This window comes from Oncorhynchus tshawytscha, linkage group LG19 (assembly GCF_018296145.1).
Source record: "Oncorhynchus tshawytscha isolate Ot180627B linkage group LG19, Otsh_v2.0, whole genome shotgun sequence".
NCBI lineage: Eukaryota > Metazoa > Chordata > Actinopteri > Salmoniformes > Salmonidae > Oncorhynchus > Oncorhynchus tshawytscha.
The window spans coordinates 22,022,017-22,047,591 of record NC_056447.1 but is presented as its reverse complement, the minus strand read 5'-3'; the positions used below and the strand labels follow the sequence as shown (position 1 = coordinate 22,047,591).

The 25,575-nt window shown below is 42.4% G+C and overlaps 1 protein-coding gene across 7 annotated transcripts; it reads right to left on the bottom strand.

Moving 5' to 3' along the window:
- Positions 1-1,680: 1,680 nt before the first annotated feature.
- On the bottom strand, positions 1,681-25,226 carry LOC112218460 (anillin). Of its 7 annotated transcripts, none has more exons than XM_024379266.2 (25): positions 25,070-25,226; positions 24,750-24,847; positions 23,088-23,264; positions 22,845-22,940; positions 22,564-22,739; positions 22,304-22,396; positions 21,218-21,307; positions 18,068-18,182; positions 17,085-17,909; positions 14,152-14,456; positions 12,071-12,165; positions 11,782-11,911; positions 8,698-8,833; positions 8,273-8,470; positions 7,905-8,031; positions 7,545-7,593; positions 7,357-7,413; positions 5,653-5,685; positions 5,513-5,534; positions 5,312-5,421; positions 4,469-4,522; positions 4,086-4,172; positions 3,353-3,460; positions 2,932-3,077; positions 1,681-2,731 (listed from the first exon to the last, which is right to left on the bottom strand). In XM_024379266.2, the coding sequence occupies exons 2-25, from the start codon at positions 24,838-24,840 to the stop codon at positions 2,620-2,622; spliced, it is 3,432 nt and encodes a 1,143-aa protein (XP_024235034.1). In that variant the 5' UTR covers positions 24,841-24,847; positions 25,070-25,226; the 3' UTR covers positions 1,681-2,619. The 7 variants fall into 7 exon arrangements, with proteins under 7 accessions (XP_024235034.1, XP_024235042.1, XP_024235040.1 ...); XM_024379274.2 differs by having other exon boundaries at positions 17,625-17,909; XM_024379272.2 differs by having other exon boundaries at positions 17,085-17,657.
- Between the last annotated feature and the right edge of the window lie 349 nt (positions 25,227-25,575).

Here is a 25,575-nt window from a genome sequence, read left to right as displayed (position 1 = left end):
TCTTGTCTCCGTCTGCCATAAGTTCAGCGGTCCACCCATCCACCACCAAGAGAGCCCTACACATAGGACCAGAACACCACCGAGCCCTACACATAGGACCAGAACACCAACGAGAGCCCTACACATAGGACTAGAACACCACCGAGAGCCCTACACATAGGACCAGAACACCACAGAGAGAGAAAGGAGAGAAGGCACATATCCATTCTACTGACGGTCTTCCCCTCTCACTCTCCCAGACACATCCTCTATGGAGAGGCCGGCAGGAAGGGAGGGAGAGAGGCAGAGGTAAAGGGAACCTTCGTCATTCGAAGGGGCGTGGTCTTGTATCAAACATTGGCGCACTGCCTCCGAAACATATTTTCTTTAAATGGGCAAAATAATTTTATACATCCTTGCTGATAGAATGCATACCTACAGTACTTGTCATTAGAAATTAAGGGGGAAAACTCTAATCCGTATTGGTATGACATTTCAATAAGGGAATTATGTACTGCCCTTAACATTGGTAGTTTTGAGGAGCGAAGTCCTCTGATCTTCCACAGCTGTTGAGATCTGGGACCAACTAGGGATGTTACACAACTGCTACCTCTAAAGGGAGTTTATTAATTTGTGTATCAGCAAGTCCTCTGACCTCTCCCCACATCTGTCTCTCTCCCCATTTCCTGGACATCTTCAAAACACAGAACTATGCCCCAAGTGGGAGTATTACTACAGCCTTTGTACGTGTGATGGGATTTCTTAAAACTCTCTTTTTCCAGTTTGTAAGGTAATCCAGTCAGATGCAGCTTCCACAAATCAGTGAAAAGGTCAATTGGTTTATTAGATGTAAAGACTCCGGTAACATGTCTTTAGGGGTTCATATGCCAAGTACCATAACGGGTTGAGGGTACAGTATCTAACAATAGAGACAGACAAGTTTACCAGGAATGACAGTTACAGATTGGGGAGAGGATGTTATATTAGTTCCTTAGGGTGAGACCAGTGCCCCATTGTTCTTACTGTATCGCACGGACCACCCCGATCACTAAAGACACCGGTCTATCATTACTTCCCCTATAACATTGGCCTCGTCCCTGGGCATCTCACCACTCATATCAATGTCCCGCTAGCTATAGGCCCAGTATGTATGCAAAAGGACATTCTATTCCCTTTAAAGTGCTCTACTTTAGACTTGAGCCCATAATACACTAAATAGGGACTATGGTGTCATTTACCAGACTCTGCCCAGTGTTCTGGCTGAACACGATACTGAGGCATGAGCCCTGGGATGTACAGTTGGGCCACTCTTCCAATCATCACCTTGAGCCGAGAACCAACTGCCCCACCTCCCCCAGAGAGGCTCCAGGAATTCTCTTTCTGTAGCAGTACACATCAAACACAGGCATGACTTCCTGTATGACATTCCTGCTCCATAGCCAACCCCATTCCCTCAATACTTTACAATGTTGTAAACACTGTATGGCTCACTCATTCATATGCTAATATTGCCATAACTATATTATGGAGGAAGATGTCAGCTTTAAGACAGAGGACAATGAAAGCTATATTTGAGCTTATGGTTTTATAAACTCAAATTGCATGTGCACCAAAAACATTGCAAATATTTTCCATATCAAATTTACAGAAGAGCATGACAAACTGCATGGACTCAAAACAAATTCAGACAGTATGCCATTAGACCATTTGTATTATTTACTGGTAGTACCTTCATCAATCATGTGCATATAAAGAATGTTGACAGGTATTTTATAGGGATAACATCCACATACAGAAAGAGAATGACCGATTGACAGTAAATACATGAAGGAAAAAAAAAAAAAACAAGGTTGACTACAGTCAGCATATACATTCACCACCTTTTAGGCTGCTACTAGGATTTATCATGAGATGAAGCACTAACATTATACACCTTATCATTCTATAGTCCATTTGAAGTGCTTGGGTACCATCTTTGTTGACAGGCCGGCCCCACGTTGTGTTATGCACAACACAGCAATAGATTCAGTTAAGGAACATGAAGAATTTAACTTGTGAAATAGTCCATATTTACCTTGTAGCAGATAGTACTGTACTTGAAAAACTGAGCTATAACTCAATTTGACTGCAATTCTAGTTGAATCACTAAATTCACAAGTTTCTAGATTAGGTAGGTTGTGTGTCAGGTAGAGATTTCTTATTTCCGAGAGACATATTTCTACACTTGAGGGTATTACAGCAATGCTGTAGTAGTGAAATCATATTGTCCAGCAGCCATGTCTGGCATTTTTCTGTTAGTCTTATGAAAATTATAACTACACTATTGGACTAATCATTTGTTTAGTGTTAGTGCTCTTCTGCACTAGGTTTGATACGTATTTAATAGTGTTTGTAGATTATATGGATTCATTTAAATCTACTTCAAGCTCAGGTAAATAGTATACATATCAAGCAACAAGATGGAGCTCTATTTTAAATGGCTATTGAAAGTGACAAATCAAAGGAAAGGCAAAATATCCCCAAGTCTAAAATAATCTCCCAATGGTAATCATAAGAATTCATAAAGATATGATTATAACAGTGTGTTACAGACTGCTGTCCCTCATGTTCCCACAGCCGGCCTGGTTGTTGGGCTGTACTTTAGCATGGTTCAGGGGTGCATCGAGTCCAGGTATGCAGGTCCAGGAGAACCTGGTTCAGGTTCTCCATCCAGTCCCCTCGATCCTCCCCAGTATCTGCTGAGAACCAGCACCTGAAGAACAGAGAGAACATGTTATGAGAAATATCACAAGATCAATGAAAATACACCACTGTCTATCAGATACAGACAGGCTCACTTTAGCAGTGTCAGTCCTCCACAAAACATTAATATTGAAAACATTCATGACCACTTGCTGTCAAGCTAATTTGCATGTGTCATAAGGGAGTAAGAAAATATGTAATATTATTTACTTGGCCAGAGCGCCCTGGTCATCCTGTTGTGCAGTCTGGACGCTGCTGACCAGTTCAAAAGTATAGGGGCGAGCACAGGATTCTCTCAACACTGGCTTCACACTCTGACTAGAGGAACTAGACAGGGAGATGCTGCCTTCTGCTGCCTGCAAGTACAACATAGAGAACAGTAGAGGAGAGAATGTTTAAATCAAGTTAGTGTGACTTTGTATATTCAGTTAAGAGAAAACATTAATGTCCCCAAGAGGCAATGCATTTTAAAGCAGGAAAGGTACATAGACATATTAGAAAAGATATCAGAAATACCATCAAGTGTATTATCATGTATGCAATAAACATAATGGAATTGTTAACCATAGTTTCTTTTTTTCAAAATCGTTCTGATAACCTGAGAGCTTGGAACCAAGAGCTCAATGCCCACCTTGCTGCCTCTGTCATTGGGGTGGTTCCAATAGGACATGTGGTTTCCCTCCAGGACAAAGAAGCGTCGATGCCAAGCTCCAAATCCATTCACCACCTCAAACATTGTCTGGATGGAAGGAGGTAGAACAAAGGGGTGGGTGGAGGATGAATCACAATTTTTTATTTTTTTAATCCGTTATTTTAAATTGACTGAGAACACGTTCTCATTTGCAGCAACGACCTGGGGAATAGTTACAGGGGAGAGGAGGGGGATGAACGAGCCAATTGTAAACTGGGGATTATTATTAGGTGACCGTGATGGTTTGAGGGCCAGATTGGGAATTTAGCCAGGACACCGGGGTTAACACCCCTACTCTTACGATGAGTGCCATGGGATCTTTAATGACCTCAGAGAGTCAGGACACCCGTTTAACATCCCACCAAAAAGACGGCACCCTACACAGGGCAGTGTCCCCAATCACTGCCCTGGGGCATTAGGATATTTTTTAGACCAGAGGAAAGAGTGCCTCCTACTGGCCCTCCAACACCACTTCCAGCAGCATCTGATCTCCCATCCAGGGACTGACCAGGACCAACCCTGCTTAGCTTCAGAAGCAAGCCAGCAATGGTATGCAGGGTGGTATGCTGCTGGTGACAAAGAAAGTATAGAGGACAGGAACAAGATAATATGCACTTGAGAGATCGAAGCAAATTGACAAAAAAACAAAAAAACAAAAAAAAAATAAACTCACAAGGAAGCCCTGGTGCTGGACATTAGAGTGGCTCTCGCTGTCCAGTTGCAGGTATATGTTTCCCTCTAGTGGAGACAGGAAGGGCACCTGCACAAATGTGGAATTACATGGATACCAGGGTTAAGCTGCTTGTAGTTCATCTAGCTAGGGAGGTAAACAAAACATGCAATAAAGAAAAATTGAAGAAAAGTCATATGAACATTGATTGAAATGTGCTTAGAAATCTACCTATGGAGCATCCATCACTGATATTATAGCCAGTGTAGCGAAGACTAATTATTGATACCAGTTTTGCTGGCTGCATGAAAGGAGTCAAATGGAGAAGCAAAGAGAAAAAAGGGGTAAAGGTGAGTGTGCAACGTGGGGAAAAGTGAAAGTGAAACCTTTTCCTGAAACTCATCTCCCAGGAGTCTCCTGATTTTGCCGTCAAACTTCATCTGTGCACAAGTGGAGAGAGACAGAAAAGGGAGGGATAGAGGTAACATCCCAAGTGACTAGGGCTGGCACAGTTATCGTATATTTATGTAACAGACAGTAGGAGTGAATTTTTTGGAGTTCATAAACATCTTAATACATTCATTTTAGAAGATTGGGGGGGCGATTCAATTTCATATTCAAGAAGACATAGTTTACCCAATAATCATTTTAAATTTTTTATGAAGTGGGTAAAGTTTGACAGGGGTGGTACCAAGGCTGTTTTATATTAGGTATGTTATAGATAATGCTCAAAGATGCATTACAAGCAACAGCAAAAAAATTGTCAACCCCAAAAAATTACAATAAATACCAATTTGCATGACAATTAATTGTTACCCCAAATTCCATAATCACAGCCCAACAAGTGACCCAGCCCAGACTGGAAAACGAAGAAAAAAGAAAAACAAGTCATGTGAGGAAATGACAACCATCCGATCTGATATCGCAACTGAAAGAATTACAATAGGTGGAAAATCTGAAAATGTAACAGGATATACAGTAGATTCAGCCAAAAAGATTAAGATAGTGGTACACATCCTCAAGAGACAGTGAGATACAAGCAAGCAGGTGGTTCAAAACAAAACATTTTAAAGAGGCACAATAAAACCAAGGAATTGACTGACAAAACATGCATCCCTACATCTTCCCATACTGTAGGAGTGCAGGCAGGTACACTAAACATATATAATCCAGGCTGGAGCACTGCAGCAGGTGTGACTGAGACGGGGAGCCAGGTGAGATGAGCCTACCTTGTCCAGGGGGAACTTGCTCTGGCCCAGGGAGGCCAGGGAGATCTTGTGAGAACCAACCAGAGAGAAGTTGCTGGTGCGCTGGGTGTTTAGGGGCGGCATGGTAGAAGCTGTGGGGTGTTGATTCAATTCAATCAAACTGTCATCACTCAGGACAAATGTCATCTTCAGATCATATGCAACTAGGACAACAATACTTACATGTTACATTTTGGTTGGATCTCTGTTGAAAAGCAACAAGATAATGTTTTCAGATTAGTAACATGTAACTGGAAAGGGGGTATAAATATATGCCCCTCACCATTTCAAGTAATACACAGATAAGAAAGCAGATAATTTACCTTGATGGTGCTTAGAAGCTTCCTTGGAGTGACCTAAAAAATAAATATGATCAGAACTGAGCTTTTGACATGTACAGTGGGGCAAAAGTATTTAGTCAGCCACCAATTGTGCAAGTTCTCCCACTTAAAAAGATGACTGTTATTTTCATCATAGGTACACTTCAACTATGGCAGACAAAATGAGGGGGAAAAATCCAGAATGTCACATTGTAGGATTTTTAATGAATTTATTTGCAAATTATGGTGGAAAATAAGTATTTGGTCACCTACAAACAAGATTTCTGGCTCTCACAGACCTGTAACTTCTTCTTTAAGAGGCTCCTCTGTCCTCTACTCGTTACCTGTATTAATAGCACCTGTTTGAACTTATCAGTATAAAAGACCTGTCCACAACCTCAAACAGTCACACTCCAAACTCCACTATGGCCAAGACCAAAGAGCTGTCAAAGGACACCAGAAACAAAATTGTAGACTTGCACCAGGCTGGGAAGACTGAATCTGCAATAGGTAAGCAGCTTGGTTTGAAGAAATCAACTGTGGGAGCAATTATTAGGAAATGGAAGACATACAAGACCACTGATAATCTCCCTCGATCTGGGGCTCCATGCAAGATCTCACCCCGTGGGGTCAAAATGATCACAAGAACGGTGAGCAAAAATCATAGAACCACACAGGGGGACCTAATGAATGACCTGCAGAGAGCTGGGACCAAAGTAACAAAGCCTACCATCAGTAACACACTACGCCGCCAGGGACTCAAATCATGCAGTGCCAGACGTGTCCCCCTGCTTAAGCCAGTACATGTCCAGGCCCGTCTGAAGTTTGCTAGAGAGCATTTGGATGATCCAGAAGAAGATTGGGAGAATGTCATATGGTCAGATGAAACCAAAATATAACTTTTTGGTAAAAACTCAACTCGTCGTGTTTGGAGGACAAAGAATGCCAAGTTGCATCCAAAGAACACCATACCTACTGTGAAGCATGGGGGTGGAAACATCATGCTTTGGGGCTGTTTTTCCTGCAAAGGGACCAGGACGACTGATCCGTGTAAAGGAAAGAATGAATGGGGCCATGTATTGTGAGATTTTGAGTAAAAACCTCCTTCCACCAGCAAGGGCATTGAAGATGAAACGTGGCTGGGTCTTTCAGCATGACAATGATCCCAAACACACTGCCCGGGCAACGAGGGAGTTGCTTCGTAAGAAGCATTTCAAGGTCCTGGAGTGGCCTAGCCAGTCCCCAGATCTCAACCCCATAGAAAATCTTTGGAGGGAATTGAAAGTCCGTGTTGCCCAGCAACAGCCCCAAAATGTCACTGCTCCAGAGGAGATCTGCATGGAGGAATGGGCCAAAATACCAGCAACAGTGTGTGAAAACCTTGTGAAGACTTACAGAAAACGTTTGACCTCTGTCATTGCCAACAAAGGGTATATAACAAAGTATTGACCAAATACTTATTTTCCACCATAATTTGCAAATAAATTCATAAAAATCCAAATGTGATTTTCTGGATGTTTTTCCCTCATTTTGTCTGTCATAGTTGTAGTGTACCTATGATGAAAATTACAGGCCTCTCATCTTTTTAAGTGGGAGAACTTACACAATTGGTGGCTGACTAAATACTTTTTTGCCCCACTGTATATCTCTCATTGTCAGCCATAGAACATTGGATAGCATTCGTAAATCAGAAGATGTCGCACTCACCCTTGACTTGGTGGAGCTGCGGAGATCCACATTGCAGGTGTTCCCTGAGGTGTGGGACTGAGTAATAGAAGACAGTTTGTACATTTTTACATACAACCTGTTAACACACATTCTTATCACTGACCATCTACGATATTTACTTATACACACATTTTAGGTGAGAAATAAAGTAATATGTTCCATCTCACCAGGCTGTAGACCTCCACATCAATCTCAAAGTTGGAGCGAATGTCCTGCCTGAAGGGACATAATTACAGTCAGTCACAGAAAGTGTTGGACAGACTAGGGGCGAGAGCCATTTTAGCAGTAGTGCAGCAGATATTACACAAGCATCTCCTTTAAAGGCAAAGACAGACCAGTTGCCTGCCAAGAGAACCTAGCTACTCCAAACAGTGTGCTTGCCGTAATTGACAAAACCGATTCAACATGAACCTTACAACACACGCGTCGACAAGTGAACAGCCCCCTACTGTACAGACCGACAATCGGTCTGGTGAGTTCTCCTTTACTCTTCACTTCCTCCATATGGAACCAGTAGCTGGACTCACAGGGTGATGGAGGTGGGGAAGGAGATGGTGTCGCCATTCTGGGCGTCCACTGCCGTGGCCAATGGGGTCGCAACGATGTTGCAGGGTCCATAACGAATCAGGACAAAGAAATAATGAGTGGGCCGACCTTTTTGAGGAGAGAAATAGTCAGGAGGGTTGTTCATTAATCACCTGGTATGGTTTCAAATGTGTCTTGAGCTGAAAATTAATTAATTGTACTTTACTACTTGAACATTTAACCCAAATGAGCAGGCAAACAACTCACCTTGGCAGCAAGCAGCAGCAGAGTAAATGGTTCAAAATAAACGATGCAACAAACATCATACTACAAAGGTGCTAATACACGTAGCCTAACCGACTGTAGGTACCTGTTTGTGTGCGGGCAGAGCAGACAAACTCCACCTTGAGAGGGAGCTGGACACTGCTGATGCTGACGGTGCCCCTGCAGGGCTGCTGGGACATGCCGGAGTCACCCTCACCATCACCCCCCTCTAGATCCTCAGAGACTGAGCCCCCCCTCTCCTTCAGCCTGGCCACCTCAGCCAGCAGGGCTGCCCGCTTCTCACCTGACACACAGAAGAGAGACAAAGGGGGGGACAGTCAGATGATCAAGCAATGGAACAAATCAAGAGGTCCATTATACCTTCCAGCATAGACATATACAGGAGAAGAAAAGCAATAGCAGTGAGATGGATGAGGTTGAAGATTATACACTAATTCAGCAGACAAATTAGGGGAGAGGAGAGAAAACATCATGAAGATAGGGGTGGGATATGAGTGGATGGAGACTCACAGGAGACGAGCAGCAGTTTATCAGCCTCTGCCTCCTCCAGGGACCCCCTGCCGTGGTCCTCGTCAGTGCAGCAGCTCAGGGCCTGTAACGTCTGTTTGATGACCATCTGCAGCTTGGCAGCATCCTCATTCAGAACCTGACCAATCACAGGAGGATAGGAGATTCACGCCAACCAGCCATACTCGTTTAAATACTCTTTCTTTACATTGGTCACATTTACATGCGTGTGGTGTACCGCAGGGCAGCTCTAGGCCCTCTAGTCTTGTCTATTTTTACCAATGACCTGCCACTGGCATTAAACAAAGCATGTGTCCATGTATGCTGATGATTCAACCATCACGAGCCAGCAACCACAGTTAATGAAGTCATTGAAACCCTTAAAGAGTTGCAGTCTGTTTTGGAATGGGTGGCCAGTAATAAACTGGTCATGAACATTAAAACTAAGAGCATTGTATTTGGTACAAATCATTCCTTAAGTGCTAGACCTTATCTGAATCTGGTAATGAATGGTGTGGCTGTTGAACAAGTTGAGGAGACTAAATTACTTGGCGTTACCTTGAATTGTCATGGTCAAAACATATCGATTCAATGGTTGCAAAGATGGGAAGAGGTCTAGCCGTAATAAAAGAGATGATCTGCTTTGACACCACACTCCAAAAAGGAAGTTCTGCAGGCTCTAGTTTTGTCTAATCGTGATTATTATCCAGTCGTGTGGTTCAGTGCTCCAAGGACAGACCTAGTTAAGCTGCAGCTGGCCCAGATGAGAGCGGCATGTTTTGCTCTTAATTGTAATCAGAGGGCTAATATTAATACTATGCATGCCAGTCTCTCTTGGCTAAGAGTTGAGGAGAGACTGACTGCATCACTTCTTTTTATAAGAAACATAAAAAGGTGTTGAAAATCCCAAATTGTTTGCATAGTCAACCTGCACACAGCTCCGACACAAACTTATCCCACCATACATGCCACCAGGGGACTTTTCATATTCCCCAAATCCAGAACAAATTCAAGAAAACGTACAGTATTATATCGAGTTCTTACTGCATGGAACTTCCTTCCATCTCAAATTGCTCAAATAAACAGCAAACCTGGTTTAAAAAAAACAAAGCAATACCTCACGGCACAACGCCTTTCCCCTATTTGACCTAGATAGTTTGAGTTTAAGCATTGATATGTAGGCTACATGTGCCTTTTAAAAAATTTATGTAGTTCTGTCCTTGTCTAATGATGTTTTGTGTTTTACAGAATACTAATGATGTATTATGTTTTGTGTGGAACCTAGGAAGAGTAGCTGCAGCTTTTGCAACAGCTAAATGGGGATCCTAATAAAATAACTAAAATACCAAATCCATGCACACCAATATCCGGTTATTATTCGGGACACTCAAGTATTGTTTTTGAGTTCATGCATATAAACATAATATCCAGTTCGCAATCACCCGAAAACGCTCGTATCCCGGTTATGAGAAACCCAGATTAGATGCCTGGGACATGCTGATGTAAGACGGGATACTGTGGCATGTAAACATCTCACCCCCTTTACTGTGGTCTGTGCAGGCTAAGTTTCACATATCATGGGTGTTGTGTGATGTCATCGGATTGTCAAATTTAAGGGAATATGTTTTACTTGTGTTTAATAAATTATTAGAGAATATTACACTCTGAAACTATAACTTCGAAACCGTATGATTGTATGAAATTGATTGGAATCAAAACTGATTAGAATCGTTAGATTTTAATGCATGTATGAAAGTGATTTGAATCGTTAGATTATTATAATCCTGTGTGTGGTTTTAGTCAGTAGAATAATATTATACCCTATAGTGTAGTTCTTAGTCCGAATTAATGATTTGGGGAATTCATGTTTTGGGGATAACAGACTGTCAGAGTCAGATTCTGTGCCGACCTTGACTGGGACACTGAGAACTTCCCAGGTCTCTCCCTATCTTGGGGGAAGGAGGGGAGAAGCTATTCTCACGGACCCCAATCTCTGTCGGCTGGGTAGATACCTGATGTTTTGTATGGAAGTATGTGTGTCGCTATAAAATGAAGGTCTTTGTACTGTGCAAGTCAGAACGTTCCCGTGAATTTGACATTTGACTGTTTTCATTTCTATCAGTATCTTACAAATCCTGATATAGCAGACAGTAATTACAATTGAATTGGTTAATGAACACGAGAACATAATTCTCCTATCACAAACAAACCACTTCAAACCACTGGCTATATTATACATTTCCGACATTTGGTTGTCAACTACAGTTTGAGACCTGCAGCTTCTCTTCTGTTATAAATTGTTGCCCCAAAAGACTAAATAAAGTAAAGCTCACCAGAATAATGTCTTACATCAATAGAATGAATGCATGAGTAATCTACAGCAGTTAATATCTGTAAAGTTGTCAATTTTACCGTTTCATTTGGGGACTGGGGAGAAAACAGAATAACTGAAAGTGAAAAGATCAGTCCTGTGCAAAATGTCATCAGTTTTAAGGAAATGAAAACCTGAGAAAATGACAAAACACATTCCTGATAAAACTTCAGTTAGTCTTGAGTGCATATCTTATGTGGTTGAAATACTGTCTGCTTGCATAACAGTGTCAAAGATAACACATTACACGTGTACTCGCATTTCCGCAAGAGATGCTATAAGAAATAATTTCTCCACTCCTGTTCCCAAGACACAACTAACATTTGTCTTATTTCACTGTGAGGAGTTAATACTACGCTACGTGAGAAGTTATAGGCCCACAGTGTCCATATTTCAGTTAACCCACATTAACTTAAATAAAGGAATATTATTTTGTATTCATGGATACAGGGATACTCATGAGTGGGATATCAAAGGATGCATGGTAACAGCTTCTCCCGAAAAAGACCTTAAGCAGGATATGAGCTACTCTCCGGAATACTGCACAGATGTAAACATGGTCAGTGCCAAAGCCAATGTTATCCTGGTGGTACATTTGTCAATACCCACATAAAGGACATGCAAAGTTTGGATGATATGCTACACAGGTAGTCACTCTCCATGACACGGAAGACATACAGAATAGACTCAACCGTTCCAACAGTCCTACTACAGACCATGATCCTTTCCTTGGTGTTGACACAGTGCTGGGGATGAGACTTCTCAGCGGCATGCCTCTGCACCCTTGGGGTTACACTCTGGATGGCTGGCTTGGTGCTCTGTCTCTGGGTGCGGTAGGCATCGATGCTGTCAATCACAAAACACATTGGAGTCGTCACAGGTATAAATAACAAGCCAATCATATATTTTGAAAGATTTTCATAGTCAATGAGTTTAATTTCACTCATGTTAGCTGACCGCTGTCAGTTCTGCTTGTCCTGAAGTGTAGAGGACAAGATGACTCACCTGTAGAGAGGGGCACTATCAGCAGGGGGAGTGGTCAGCTCTTCAGGAGTCAGAAGTAGGGATGGAGGGTTGGCTAGCTGATTGGCTGCAAGTCTCTGTGGGGATATCAAACACGTGAGGAACATTTAAGTGTAAAACATTCAAAACTTTGAATGCCAAGAACAATGACAAAAAAAAACGATGGAGAAAAAAAACTGTCATTTAAATGAAGTTATGGGCAGAAAGATGAATTAAACTCCATCTTTCATCAAATCAGATGGCTTATTCATCACAAAACCATTGTTGTTCCAGATTATTTTAGTGATTACTTCATTGGCAATGTAGGGAAATTCAGGCGGGAAATTCCAACAATGAACAGTGAGCCATCGTATACATGCATTAAAAAACAAATAATGAAAGAAAAGCATTGTAAGTTTGAATTGTGTAAAGTTAGTGTGGGAGAGGTGGAACAATCATTGTTATCGATCAATAATGACAAACCTGGCATTGACAGATGGAAAGCTACTGAGGATGGTAGATGACTGGCCACTCCTGTCTATCATATATTTAATCTGAGTCTAGAGGAAGGTGTTTATCCTCAGGCCTGGAGGAAAACCAGTCATTCCACAACTCAAGACAGGTAAAGCGGCCTTGACTGGTTCTAACAGCTGACCTATCAGCTTGCTGCTAGCTCTTAGCAAACTGTTGGGAAAAGTGGTGTATGACCAAATACAATGCTAATTCTCTGTAAACAAATTGACAGACTTTCAGCATGCTTATAGGGAAGGGCACTCAACATGTGCTGCAATGACACAAATGACTGATGATTGGTTGAAAGAAATTGATTAAATTTGTTTGAGCTATACTGTTAGATTTCAGTGCAGCCTTTGATATTATTGACCATAACTTGTGTTTTATGGATTTCCAACCTCTGCCATATTGTGGATTCAGAGCTACCTAATAGAACTGAGGGTTTTCTTTAATGGAAGCCTCTCAAATGTCAAACATGTAAAATGTGGTGTACCGCAGGAAAGCTCTAGGTACTCCTTTCTAAGTTTACCAACGACCTGCCTCTGGCATTAAACAAAGCCTGTGTCCATGTATGCTGATGATTCAACCATATACATGTCGGTTGAATTTATCACAGGTAGACTCCAATCAAGTTGCAGAAACATCTCAAGGATCAGCAATGGGCACAGGATGCACCTGAGCTCAAATGAGTCTCATAGCAAAGGGTCTGAATACTTATGTAATTAAGGCATTGCTTTTTAATTTGTAATAAATTTGCAAACATTTTTAAAAACCCATTTTCACTTTGTCATTATGGGGTATTGTGTGTAGATTGATGAGGACAATTGTTTATTTAATCAATTTTAGAGTAAGACTAACGTAACAGAATGTGGAAAAAGATAAGGGGTCTAAATACTTTCTAAACGCACTATATAGATTAAGTGGTTATGAAGAGGGGAGAGGTCTGTCCATAATAAAGAGATGCACTGCTTTTGACACCGCACTTGCAGGCTCTAGTTGTTGGGCTAATATACATTTAACGCATGCCAGTTTCTCTTGACTAAAAGTTGAGACTGGCTGCATCATTTCTTACAAGAAACATTGTGTTGAAAACTCCAAATTGTTTGCGAAGTCAACTTACACACAGCTCTGACACACAAACAACCCACCAGACATGCCACCAGGGGTCTTTTCAGTCCCCAAATCCAGAACAAATTCAAGAAAGCGTACAGTATTGTTAGCGTACAGAGCCATTATTGCGTCGAACTTCCATCTCATATTGCTCAAATGAAAAGCAAACCTGGTTTTAAAAAACTGATGAAGCAACGCCTCACGACAACGCCTCTCCCTTACTGACTTAGATATTGTGTGCATGTAATGATGTGTAGGCTGTATGTGCCGTTTGTAAGTATGCAGTGCTGTTCTTGTCTATTAATGTTCTGTATGATGTCATGTTTCATGTGTGGACCCTAGCAAGATTAGCTGCTGCTGCTTTCGCAAGAGCTAATGGGATCCTAATAAAATATCATTCACTTTCAGAATCACATTGAACTAGGTGACCATGGTACCACTGTCTGTCTGCAGAGCCTTACCATAGGAGTGACCACAGCTTCCACAGACTTGCTGAGAGGAGAGAGAATAAAGCTGGGTGGGAAGGACAGAAGCTCATCTGCACTAGAGTCCAGTTCCTTGGTTTCTTCCAGGTCTTCACCCTCCTCAGCTTTGTCCAATTCTGTGTCTGTTTCCTCTATTCCACGCATCGCTGTGGCTATGCCACTACTGTGATCCTCAGTGTCCTCTTCCATCCTTCCCTGGGCAGCAGCCTCCAGCACCTCATCAAACATTAGGTCAATCATCTCAGCGGTGTTGGTTTCATCGCGAGAGCTCAGCTCAGTCTCTGTGGATAAATCCCCATATGCAGCAAGTTACATCCAGACATTAAAAAATGTCACCCTAGTGCATCTACAACAGGGTTCCCCAATTGACGGTGGTTTTATTTGGCAGTTTTCTGAGCCCCAAAAACATAAAATTGTTTAATTTTCGTTGTTGGACATAAGCCTAAAAATACCAGGAAATCAGCTACAAGTTATTTTAATTTTGGAAATCTGTTCAAGTATTCCCACACACAAGTTAATATATCACTTTTCTACCAACTGAGGTACTCAAAGCGCTTTACATAGTAGAGGGAAACTCACCTCATCCACCATCAAGGTGAAGCACGGCGACCATTTTGCACCAGAACTCTCACCACACATCAACTATCAGTTAGAGAGGTGAGGAATGATAAATGCCAATTAGGAATGAGGTGGATGATTAGGTGGCCATGATGGAATGTGGCCAGGTTGGGAATTTAGCCATGACGCTGGGTTGAACACCCCTACAATAAACGCCACGGGATTGAGACCATAGAGAGTCAGGACACCCGTTTTATTGTCCCAAAGACGGTACCCTATGCAGGACAATGTTCAGAAATGTAATCAAGGTTTGTAATATTTGACTAAACAATCATTTCAGTGCATTCAGAAAGTATTCAGACCCCTTTACCTTTTCCACATTTTGTTACATGACAGCCTTATTCTAAAATTGATGATTTAACACAAGACCCCATTATGACAAAGCAAAAACGGGGCTAGACATTTTTGCAAATGTATTCTAAAAATAAAAACAAATACATTATTTACATAAGTATTCGGACCCTTTACTACAAGACTCGAAATTGAGCTCCGGTGCATCCTGTCTCCATTCATCAATCTTGAGATGTTTCTTCAACTTGATTGGAATCCAACTGTGGTAAATTCAATTTATTTTTTTAAAAGGCACTTCCCTGTCTATATAAAGTCCCACATTTGACAGTGCATGACAGAGCAAAAATCAAGCTGAGGTTGAAGGAATTGTCCGTAGACCTCGGAGACAGGACTGTGTCGAGGCACAGATCTGGGGAAGGGTACCAAAACAAACTAAGAAATCGGAGAAGGGGCTCAGGGAGGAGATGCGAGAACCTTCCAGAAGGACAACCATCCCTGCAGTACTCCGCCAATCAGGCCTTTATAGTAGAGTAGTCAGACGGAAGCCACTCCTCAGTAAAACGCACATGACAGTCCGCATGGAGTTTGCCAAAAGGCACCTAAAGGACTCTCCAACCATGAGAAACAAGATTCTCTGTTCTGATGAAACCAAGATTGAACTCTGGTCTCAATGGCAAGCGTCACGGCTGGAGGAAACTTGGCACCATCCCAACGGCGAAGTATGGTGTTGGCAGCATCATGCTTTCGGGATGTTTTTCCAGTGGCAGGGACTGGGAGACCAGTAAGGATTGAGGGAAAGATGAACGGAGCAAAGTACAGAGAGATCCTTGATGAAGAGCGCTCAGGACCTCAGATTGGGGTTACCTTCCAACAGGACAACGACCCTAAGCACACAGCAAAGACAATGCAGGAGTGGCTTCGGGACAAGTGTCTAAATGTCTTTGAGTGGCCCAGCCAGAGCCCAGATTTGAACATCTCTGGAAAGACCTGAAAATAGCTGTGCAGTGACACTCCCAATTCAACCTGACAGAGCTTGAGAGGATCTGTAAAGAGTGGGAGAAAATCCAAATGCGGGTGTGCCAAGCTTGTAGTGTCATACCCAAGAAGACTTGAAGCTGTAAATCGCTGCCAAATATGCTTCAACAAAGGACTGAGTAAAGGGTCTGAAAACTTGTCTAAATGTGCAAAGTTTTTTTATTTAAAAAAATATAAATTAGGAAAAATTCCTAAATACCTGTTTTTGCTTTGTCATTATGGGGAAGTGTGTAAATTGGGGGGGGGGGTACAATTAAATCCATTTTAGAATAAGACTGTAACGTAACAAAATGTGGAAAAATTGAAGGGGTTGAAATACTTTCCGAAAGCACTGTATATCCATTTAGGCTTCTTGCGGTCAATTCGCAGTCTACAAATATATTACCTCAAATGTACATATAACCTCAATTAGCCCGACTAATCGGTGTCCCCTGCACATTGACTCTGTACCAACTGTATACAGCCTCGCTACTGTTATTTTCACTGTCATGTTACGTTTTTTTATTTCTTCACTTATCTATTGTTTACCTAATAACTATTTTTTACTTAAAAATTGCACTGTTGGTTAGAGCTTGTAAGTAAGCATTTCACTGTAAGGTCGACACCCGTTGTATTCGGCGCATGTGACAAATACATTTTGATTTGTTTTATGTTCCGGCCCCACGACCAACCACTCAAATAAATTGGCCCACAGCTGAATATAGTTGACAATCCCTGGTCTACAACATGATGTAACAAGTATTTTAAAACGTCATAATTTGGCTGTTCATGGTGTAAAAAAAGATGGGGTGCAAAGTGTTGGCCGTGACCCATTGAATCCCTTGTTTAGACAATGGCAGTGCCAGAAAAATTTGACCAGTATCTTTATGACTTTATGCCCAGGTGTGTGCGCAACTATGTGTAACCCAACGTGGTTGTGTCTCACCACCTGCCCAACTTGTGCCAACAACCTAGATATGTCTCACCTGACATACTTTCTCTTTTCCAGCTAGATGAAGAGTCCAGCTCAGACAGAGCTGAGTCATTGATCATTTCTGGCTCCAGGATAAATGTGACTTTCTTTAACCCTCTGGCCTCCGACTGTGGTTTATCAGTCGGTTCCTCGTCTGTAAGCAGCTCAGAGTCTCCTTGTTCTCTGCCTGACACAGCTGATGCGTTTGCGGCCTCTCCCTGCTCTGGACCCAAAGAAGGACCCAACTCCCCCTGGTCTTCACCTAGAACAGACTTCTCACCCTGGACGTCAACTAAAATACTTTCTGCTTTCCCTTGTTCTTCAACTCCAGAAGACTCCATCTCCTCACTTAATAGGTCCCCAACCTTCTCTAGATGGGACTGAACTACCCCCTCTTCCTCACCTACAGCAGACCCCACCTGTTTCTCACCTAAAGGGGAACCCACATCGTCCTCATTTACAAAGGACCCCAACTCAACTACAGAAGACCTCATCTCCTTCTCTTGTAGGGACCCCATCTGCTCCTCAACTACAGAAGAACCCAACTCCTCACCATCTCCTTTTGACTCCATTGCCACAGGATTATCTAAAAATAAATGGGACTCAGCATTAACATAGAACTTCACTAAATCCCTTTCCACATGCTTGTCACTAGCAGGAGAGACTGCCTTTTGCTGCTCTTTCACTACAGGACCCTCTGCTGCCTCATGTTGTTCATCTGGGAGAGAAGTTCCCTGACAAATGACCATAGTGCACTCTGCCTGTCGCTCAGCCATGTGTCTCCCCTTCACCTCTTCTGGTGGGACATCCATGTGAACTGAGGACTCTGCCACCTCACCTGTTGAATAATCACAATCTGACCTCTCTACACTGATATTTGCACAAAATTCAGATTCTTACATTTTAGTCAGATTTTTCTAAACATATACCATTAACTTATCTACCTTCAAGCTCATAAACTGAAATAATGCATTGACTTCTCTTGCAGTGTCTTACCGGTGTCTTGAATTGGAGGCTCCACTACATCGACCTTAGTGAAGACAGATGTCTCGGTAAAGCTGCCGTCCTTCACCCCAAAAGGTTCATCACCAGTCACATTGAGGTCTGCCTGCTGGACACAGACAAATCAGCCCCCTAAAATAGGTAAAATTCCTCTTATGCACATGTCTATGCATCTACAGCAGAAGGTATTCAATCCCCTTGACTTCGCACTTTTTGTTGTGTTACAGCCTGAATTTAAAATGGATTAAATTGAGATTGTGCCACTAATCTACACACAATATCCCATGTAATAGTGGATACATTTATTTTTTTAAACAAATGAAAAAATGAAATATTTTGAGTCAATAACTAATGAAACCCTTTATGCCAAACCTAAATAAGTTCAGGAGTAAAAATGTGCTTAACATGTCACATAAGTTTCAAGGACTCACTGTGTGCAAGTGTTGAACATGATTTTTGAATGACTACCTCAACTTTGCAACCCGCACATACAATATGTAAGGTCCCCCAGTCAAGTAGTGAATTTCAAGCACATATTCAAACAAAAGATCAGGGAGGTTTTCCAAAATCTCACAACGGGTACCGATTCATAGAAATATGAATACTGAATATCCATTTGAGCATGGTGAAGTCATTAATTAGGCTTTGGATGGTGTATCAATACACCTTGCCGGAAAGGAAGGAAACCGCTCAGGGATTTCACCATGAGGGCAATAGTCAACTGTTAAGAGTTTATTGGCTGTGATAGGAGAAAACTGAGTCTGGATCAACAACATTGTAGTTACTCCACAATACTAGCCTAAAGAGTGAAAAGGAGGAAGCATGTGCATAATAAACATTGTTTACATTTCCAATAACATGCATCCTGTTTGCAACAAAGAAATTAACTGTTGTCTTGAATACAAAACATTATGTTTGGGGCAAATCCAACATCACGGAGTACCACGTCATATTTTCAAGCATTGTGGTGGCTGCATCATGTTATGGGTACTGCATGCTTGTCATCAGTAAAGAACTAGGGAGTTTCCTTAGGATAAAAAAACAGAATAGAGCAAAGCACAGGCCAAATCCTAGAGGAAAACCTGGTTCAGTCTGACACCGGATGAGGAATTCACCTTTCAGCAGGACAATAACCTAAAACACAAGGCCAAATCTACAGAATAGAATTGTTTACCAAGAATACATTGAATGTTCCTGAGTGGCCTATTTACAGTTGACTTAAATTGTCTTGAAAATCTATGGCAAAACTAGAAAATGTCTGTGTAGCAATGATCAACAACCAACTTGACAGAGCTTGAAGAATTTGAAAAAGAATGTTCAATATTTGCACAATCTTTGTGTGCAAAGCTCTTAAGAACTTACCCAGAAACACACATCTGTGATTGCTGCTATTGCTGTTTCTAACATGCATTGAACACTTATCTAATCAAAATATATTAGTGTTTTATTTTTCATGAAATTTTCATAAAATGTAGAATTTTTCTTCCACAATTAAATCATATTTTAACGAAACAAAATATGGAAAAAGTAAAGGGGGTTGAATACTTTCCAAAGGCATTATACACACTGCTCAAAAAAATAAAGGGAACACTAAAATAACACATCCAAGATCTGAATGAATGAAATATTCTTATTAAATACTTTTTTCTTTACATAGTTGAATGTGCTGACAACAAAAATCACGCAAAAATTATCAATGGAAATCAAATTTATCAACCTATGGAGGTCTGGATTTGGAGTCACACTCAAAATTAAAGTGGAAAACCACACTACAGGCTGATCCAACTTTGATGTAAATGAGGCTCGGTAGTGTGTGTGGCCTCCACGTGCCTGTGTGACCTCCCTACAATGCCTGGGCATGCTCCTGATGAGGTGGCGGATGGTCTCCTGAGGGATCTCCTCCCAGACCTGGACTAAAGCATCCGCCAACTCCTGAACAGTCTGTGGTGCGAGACATGATGTCCCAGATGTGCTCAATTGGATTCAGGTCTGGGGAACGGGCGGGCCAGTCCATAGCATCAATGCCTTCCTCTTGCAGGAACTGCTGACACACTCCAGCCACATGAGGTCTAGCATTAGGAGGAACCCAGGGTCAATCGCACCAGCATATGGTCTCACAAGGGGTCTGAGGATCTCATCTCGGTACCTAATGGCAGTCAGGCTACCTCTGGCGAGCACATGGAGGGCTGTGCGGCCTCCCAAAGAAATGCCACCCCACACCATGACTGACCCACCGTCAAACCGGTCATGCTGAGAGGATGTTGATGGCAGCAGAACGTTCTCCACACCAATCTTTGTGTTCTCTGGCAAATGCCAAACGTCCTGCACGGTGTTGGGCTGTAAGCACAACCCCCACCTGTGGACGTCGGGCCCTCATTTACCACCCTCATGGAGTCTGTTTCTGACTTTTCGAGCAGACACAAGCACATTTGTGGCCTGCTAGAGGTCATTTTGCAGGGCTCCTCCTTGCACAAAGGCGGAGGTAGCTTTCCTGCTGCTGGGTTGTTGCCCTCCTACGGCCTCCTCTACGTCTCCTGATGTACTGGCCTGTCTCCTGGTAGCGCCTCCATGCTCTGGACACTACGCTGACAGACACAGCAAACCTTCTTGCCACATCTCGCATTGATGTGCCATCCTGGATGAGCTGCACTACCTGATCCACTTGTGTGGGTTGTAGAGTCCATCTCATGCTACCACTAGAGTGAAAGCACCGCCAGCATTCAAAAGTGACCAAAACATCAGCCAGGAAGCATAGGAACTGAGAAGTGGTCTGTGGTCACCACCTGCAGAACCACTCCTTTATTGGGGGTGTCTTACTAATTGCCTATAATTTCCACCTGTTGTCTATTCCATTTGCACAACAGCATGTGAAATTTATTGTCAATCAGTGTTGCTTCCTAAGTGGACAGTTTGATTTCACAGAAGTGTGATTGACTTGGAGTTACATTGTGTTGTTTAAGTGTTCCCTTTATTTTCCTGAGCAGTGTATTATAAAGATTCTGTACCACTATATGAAGGACCAAGTGAACCCTACACCAGATTACCATTCAAGTGACCTAAAGGATGAAAATGACACCTGTGACAATTCAAGACACCCTGTTCTCCTCAGAACCAGTTACACTCAGTCCATATACGTAAACTCACATTCCATGGTTGGAACGGTGGCCACTGCAGTCTCTTGCTACGTCTAAACATCATCCAAGGGGAGAATGAGGAGACAGGTGGGGTCGCCCTCTAATGATATCACAACAAGTATCATTGTTCTATCAGGAAACGAGTACTTGAGCTCAACATTTTAGTAATTTAGCAGACGGTCTTATCCAGAGCGATTAACCCTTTACATACATAGGCATTTGCTACAGTATATTGAAATGTTTAAGAAATATGAAAATGCATAACCACAGTAGTAATTGAAAGGGAACCGTTTGGAGATAATGGAAAAATGATTAGACCAAATGGTGAGTACACAACAGTTCACCTGACAGGACTGAAACCAAATATTACACAACATAACAGATTTTATGTGTATATTACATTTACTGTACTTTGTCACATTTGCTTACAACAAAATCTGAAAATACTGTGGATACATTCAGTAACATAAGCCTATTCCTGGAAAATGTGGGGTATCTGCAAAATAAAAATAAGAAATGAAGGGTTCGAGTGAGAGGACTAACTGGTGTCTCCAAATGGCACACACACACACACCTCTCCAACATGTGCAGTTCCTAAGCAATTTTATGACAAAGAGTTCAACTATAAAAGTTTTTTTTTCTTTTTCTCCTAGCTGTGCTGTTGAGGAACTAGAGCAAGCATACTTGTAGTCATTTCATTTGGAACACAGCCCTGCATAACCGCCATCACACAATTACTGTTCTTTACGCAATTCAAAAAGGGTCCATTATAAATCGCAATATGAGTCAGGTGGGCATGACTTGAAAGCTTGTTCCATTGCCAACAAGTTATAAAATATGATCTTAGAGTTTTAGACAACTAAGAGAAACAGATCAGAATTTGTGCACACAATTTAAGATACTGTTTGAAGATGTAGAGTTACAGGCATTTTCAAAAGACGGGCAGGGACTCTGCTGTCCTAGTGTCAGCGGGAAGCTCATTCCGCCTTGATGTGCCAAGACAGAGAAGAGCTTTGACTGGGCTGAGCGGAAGCCAAAAAACATAACCCTTAACAATATTCCGTGACCAGACAAGAGAGAGGGTAACAAAACTTACCTCAGTCAGTGAGGAATCAGAGAAGCTTCGCTTTAGGAAGACATTCTCTGTGATTGGCTGGGCCCTTACAAGACGCAGCTCCTCCTCCCTCTCCTGATTGTTCAGACAAAAAGAAGCAGTTAGGAATTTTAAGAATTGTGCAACATCAACATTTCAGAATGCATTGCATACCTCAAGACTCCTGGGTCATTTTAGTCATTTAGCAGATGCTGCCTTGCTCAAGGGCACAGACAGATTTTTCACCTGTGTGTGGCACAGACCTGGCGTATGCGGGAGGCTTGTTTGGAGCTGGGCGTGTCACTGGCCTCGAGTTTCAGTTGTAAGTTGGTAACAGCGTTGGAGAGGGTACGGGGCCACCGGTTGGCTGGCAGGGGGCTGGCCTGAGGAGTGGTGGGGGATTTAAACCGCTCCACCCGCGAGCTGAATTCTGCCTCACCTGAAAAACAGACCAGATGCTCCTATCATTTAACCACTTTTGTGCAGATGTGTTCTCACTCGCATTCAATGAATGGTAAAGAAGCTGGAAGGTAAGAAAACTCACCAATAAGATGGTGCTCTTTGAATCCATCCTGGAATTTAATGGATGGTACCCCAGACCCTGGATCAGAGAGGCATCTCTGAGCCAGCACATGCCCTCCTGTAAACAAAACATCACCTGTTGGAGTCACTGTTTCTCAATGACTACAGATCTGAGTGTTGCATGGATACTGCCATATTCTAATTCTATCGATACTGTATACAGGCTGCGAGTTGGTTATTTTAGGAGGGGGCGTTATCCTCTTACCCTCACGTCTCTGGGTTAGTTGCTGTACTCTGGAGCGGACAGAGCAGAGAGCAGGGGTGTCAGGCTTCACCAGCTCTGCACACCGGAGGAGATCTCTAGTTGAAGACTTCTTTGTAGGGCTGACATTCTCCTCTCCCAACACCTCCAGGCGACGCCTTTTCTGAACATCATTGACATCTGTAAGACAGCAAAGGGAAGCTCACAATAATAATGGGTATGCCCCAACACTGCACTGATGACATAAGCCAGGGAAGTGGGGGGTCTGCTTAGCGATATGGAATTGTTTTGCAACTGGGTACTGGAGTTCCTGACGGGCCGCCCCCAGATGGTGAGGGTAGGCAACAACATCTCCCCCCCGCTGATCCTCAACACTGGGGCCCCACAAGGGTGCGTTCTGAGCCCTCTCCTGTACTCCCTGTTCACCCACGACTGCGTGGCCACGCACGCCTCCAACTCAATCATCAAGTTTGCGGACGACACAACAGTGGTAGGCTTGATTACCAACAACGACGAGACGGCCTACAGGGGGAGGTGAGGGCCCTCGGAGTGTGGTGTCAGGAAAATAACCTCACACTCAACGTCAACAAAACTAAGGAGATGATTGTGGACTTCAGGAAACAGCAGAGGGAACACCCCCTATCCACATCAATGGAACAGTAGTGGAGAGGGTAGCAAGTTTTAAGTTCCTCGGCATACACATCACAGACAAACTGAATTGGTCCACCCACACAGACAGCATCGTGAAGAAGGCGCAGCAGCACCTCTTAAACCTTAAGGCTCTCCAGAGGGTAGTGAGGTCTGCACAACGCATCACCGGGGGCAAACTACCTGCCCTCCAGGACACCTACACCACCCGATGTTACAGGAAGGCCATAAAGATCATCAAGGACAACAACCACCCGAGCCACTGCCTGTTCACCCCGCTATCATCCAGAAGGCGAGGTCAGTACAGGTGCATCAAAGCTGGGACCGAGAGACTGAAAAACAGCTTCTATCTCAAGGCCATCAGACTGTTAAACAGCCACCACTAACATTGAGTGGCTGCTGCCAACACACTGACTCAACTCCAGGCACTTTAATAATGGAAATTGATGGGAAATGATGTAAAATATCACTAGCCACTTTAAACAATGCTATCTAATATAATGTTTACATACCCTACATTATTCATCTCATATGTATACGTATATACTGTACTCTATATCATCTACTGCATCTTTATGTAATACATGTATCACTAGCCACTTTGTTTACATACTCATCTCATATGTATATACTGTACTCGATACCATCTACTGTATCTTGCCTATGCCGCTCTGTACCATCACTCATTCATATATCTTTATGTACATATTCTTTATCCCCTTACACTTGTGTGTATAAGACAGTAGTTTTGGAATTGTTAGTTAGATTACTTGTTGGTTATTACTGCGTTGTCGGAACTAGAAGCACAAGCATTTCGCTACACTCGCATTAACATCTGCTAACCATGTGTATGTGACAAATACATTTGATTTGATTTTTTTAAAGGTCATATCAAAGATCATTTTGACATTTGATTTTGAATTCATTTATTAATTATATTTTCGCGGGGCGTGGACGTCTACCTTAGGGGGTTTAATTAACAAGCACTCATACGCACGCAGTGATGTTGACACTCACCAGACGAGTGGACATTGTCTTCCGTGTCAGACAAAGGGTCTCTATGTCTCTTCAAAGCTGTCGCCAACCCACTTCGAAATTCCCCATCCATGATCTTCCTGTGAAATAAACACCAAATTAAGTTCCTAGCTATCGTGCATGCAATTTAGCTAATTGATTTATTCGGCAGTTTCGTTACAATAACTCAGCTGGCTAGCTACAAGCTAACGTTAGCTAACTGGACTCTGGAGAATGCAGATAGCTGAACGTTAGTGCTGCTAGCTGGTTGAACATACTTTCAGCTATTCACCTATAATGTGTCGAATATAACGTTCCTTTACCTCAACAGAAGTGTCCGTGTAGGTCAAGCAAACAAGTCAAAACTGAGCATAAACTGCGAAAAGATTCGTGCGGCTGTTCATTTGACGCCTTTTCAAATACACTTTGAATTTCAGCGGGTCTTTGGAAGTGCGTCAGTGGTGGGTGAATAAATTACCATAACGCCAAGACCGAGCGCGCAATAATTTTGTTCTTGTGTTTACGGTAGATTAAGTTTCAAGTTTTAATGTCACGTGCACAAGTACAGTGAAATGTCTTTCTTGCAAGCGCCAAACCCCGAAATGCAGTAATAAATATCAATGTAGCACTAAATATAACGTAAGTCAGAGAAAAAACAAACAAGAAATAAAAATAAGAAGATGAGAAAGCAAGAAGCTATATACAGAGTCAGTTCCAATACCATATTTAAAATATGCAGGGATACTGGAATGACAGAAGTAGCGGTAAGGTGACTAGGCATCAGGATATATGATAAACAGAGTTGCAGCAATTATTATTGTATGTGAGT

Coding starts and splice junctions, on each gene's coding strand:
- LOC112218460 (XM_024379266.2), bottom strand. CDS start 24,840: ATGGATGGGGAATTTCGAAGTGGGTTGGCGACAGCTTTGAAGAGACAT. Junction 17,910..18,067: donor GCCTCCAATTCAAGACACCG/GTAAGACACTGC, acceptor ATTATTCAACAG/GTGAGGTGGCAGAGTCCTCA. Junction 4,173..4,468: donor GAGATGAGTTTCAGGAAAAG/GTTTCACTTTCA, acceptor ACATTTGTGCAG/GTGCCCTTCCTGTCTCCACT.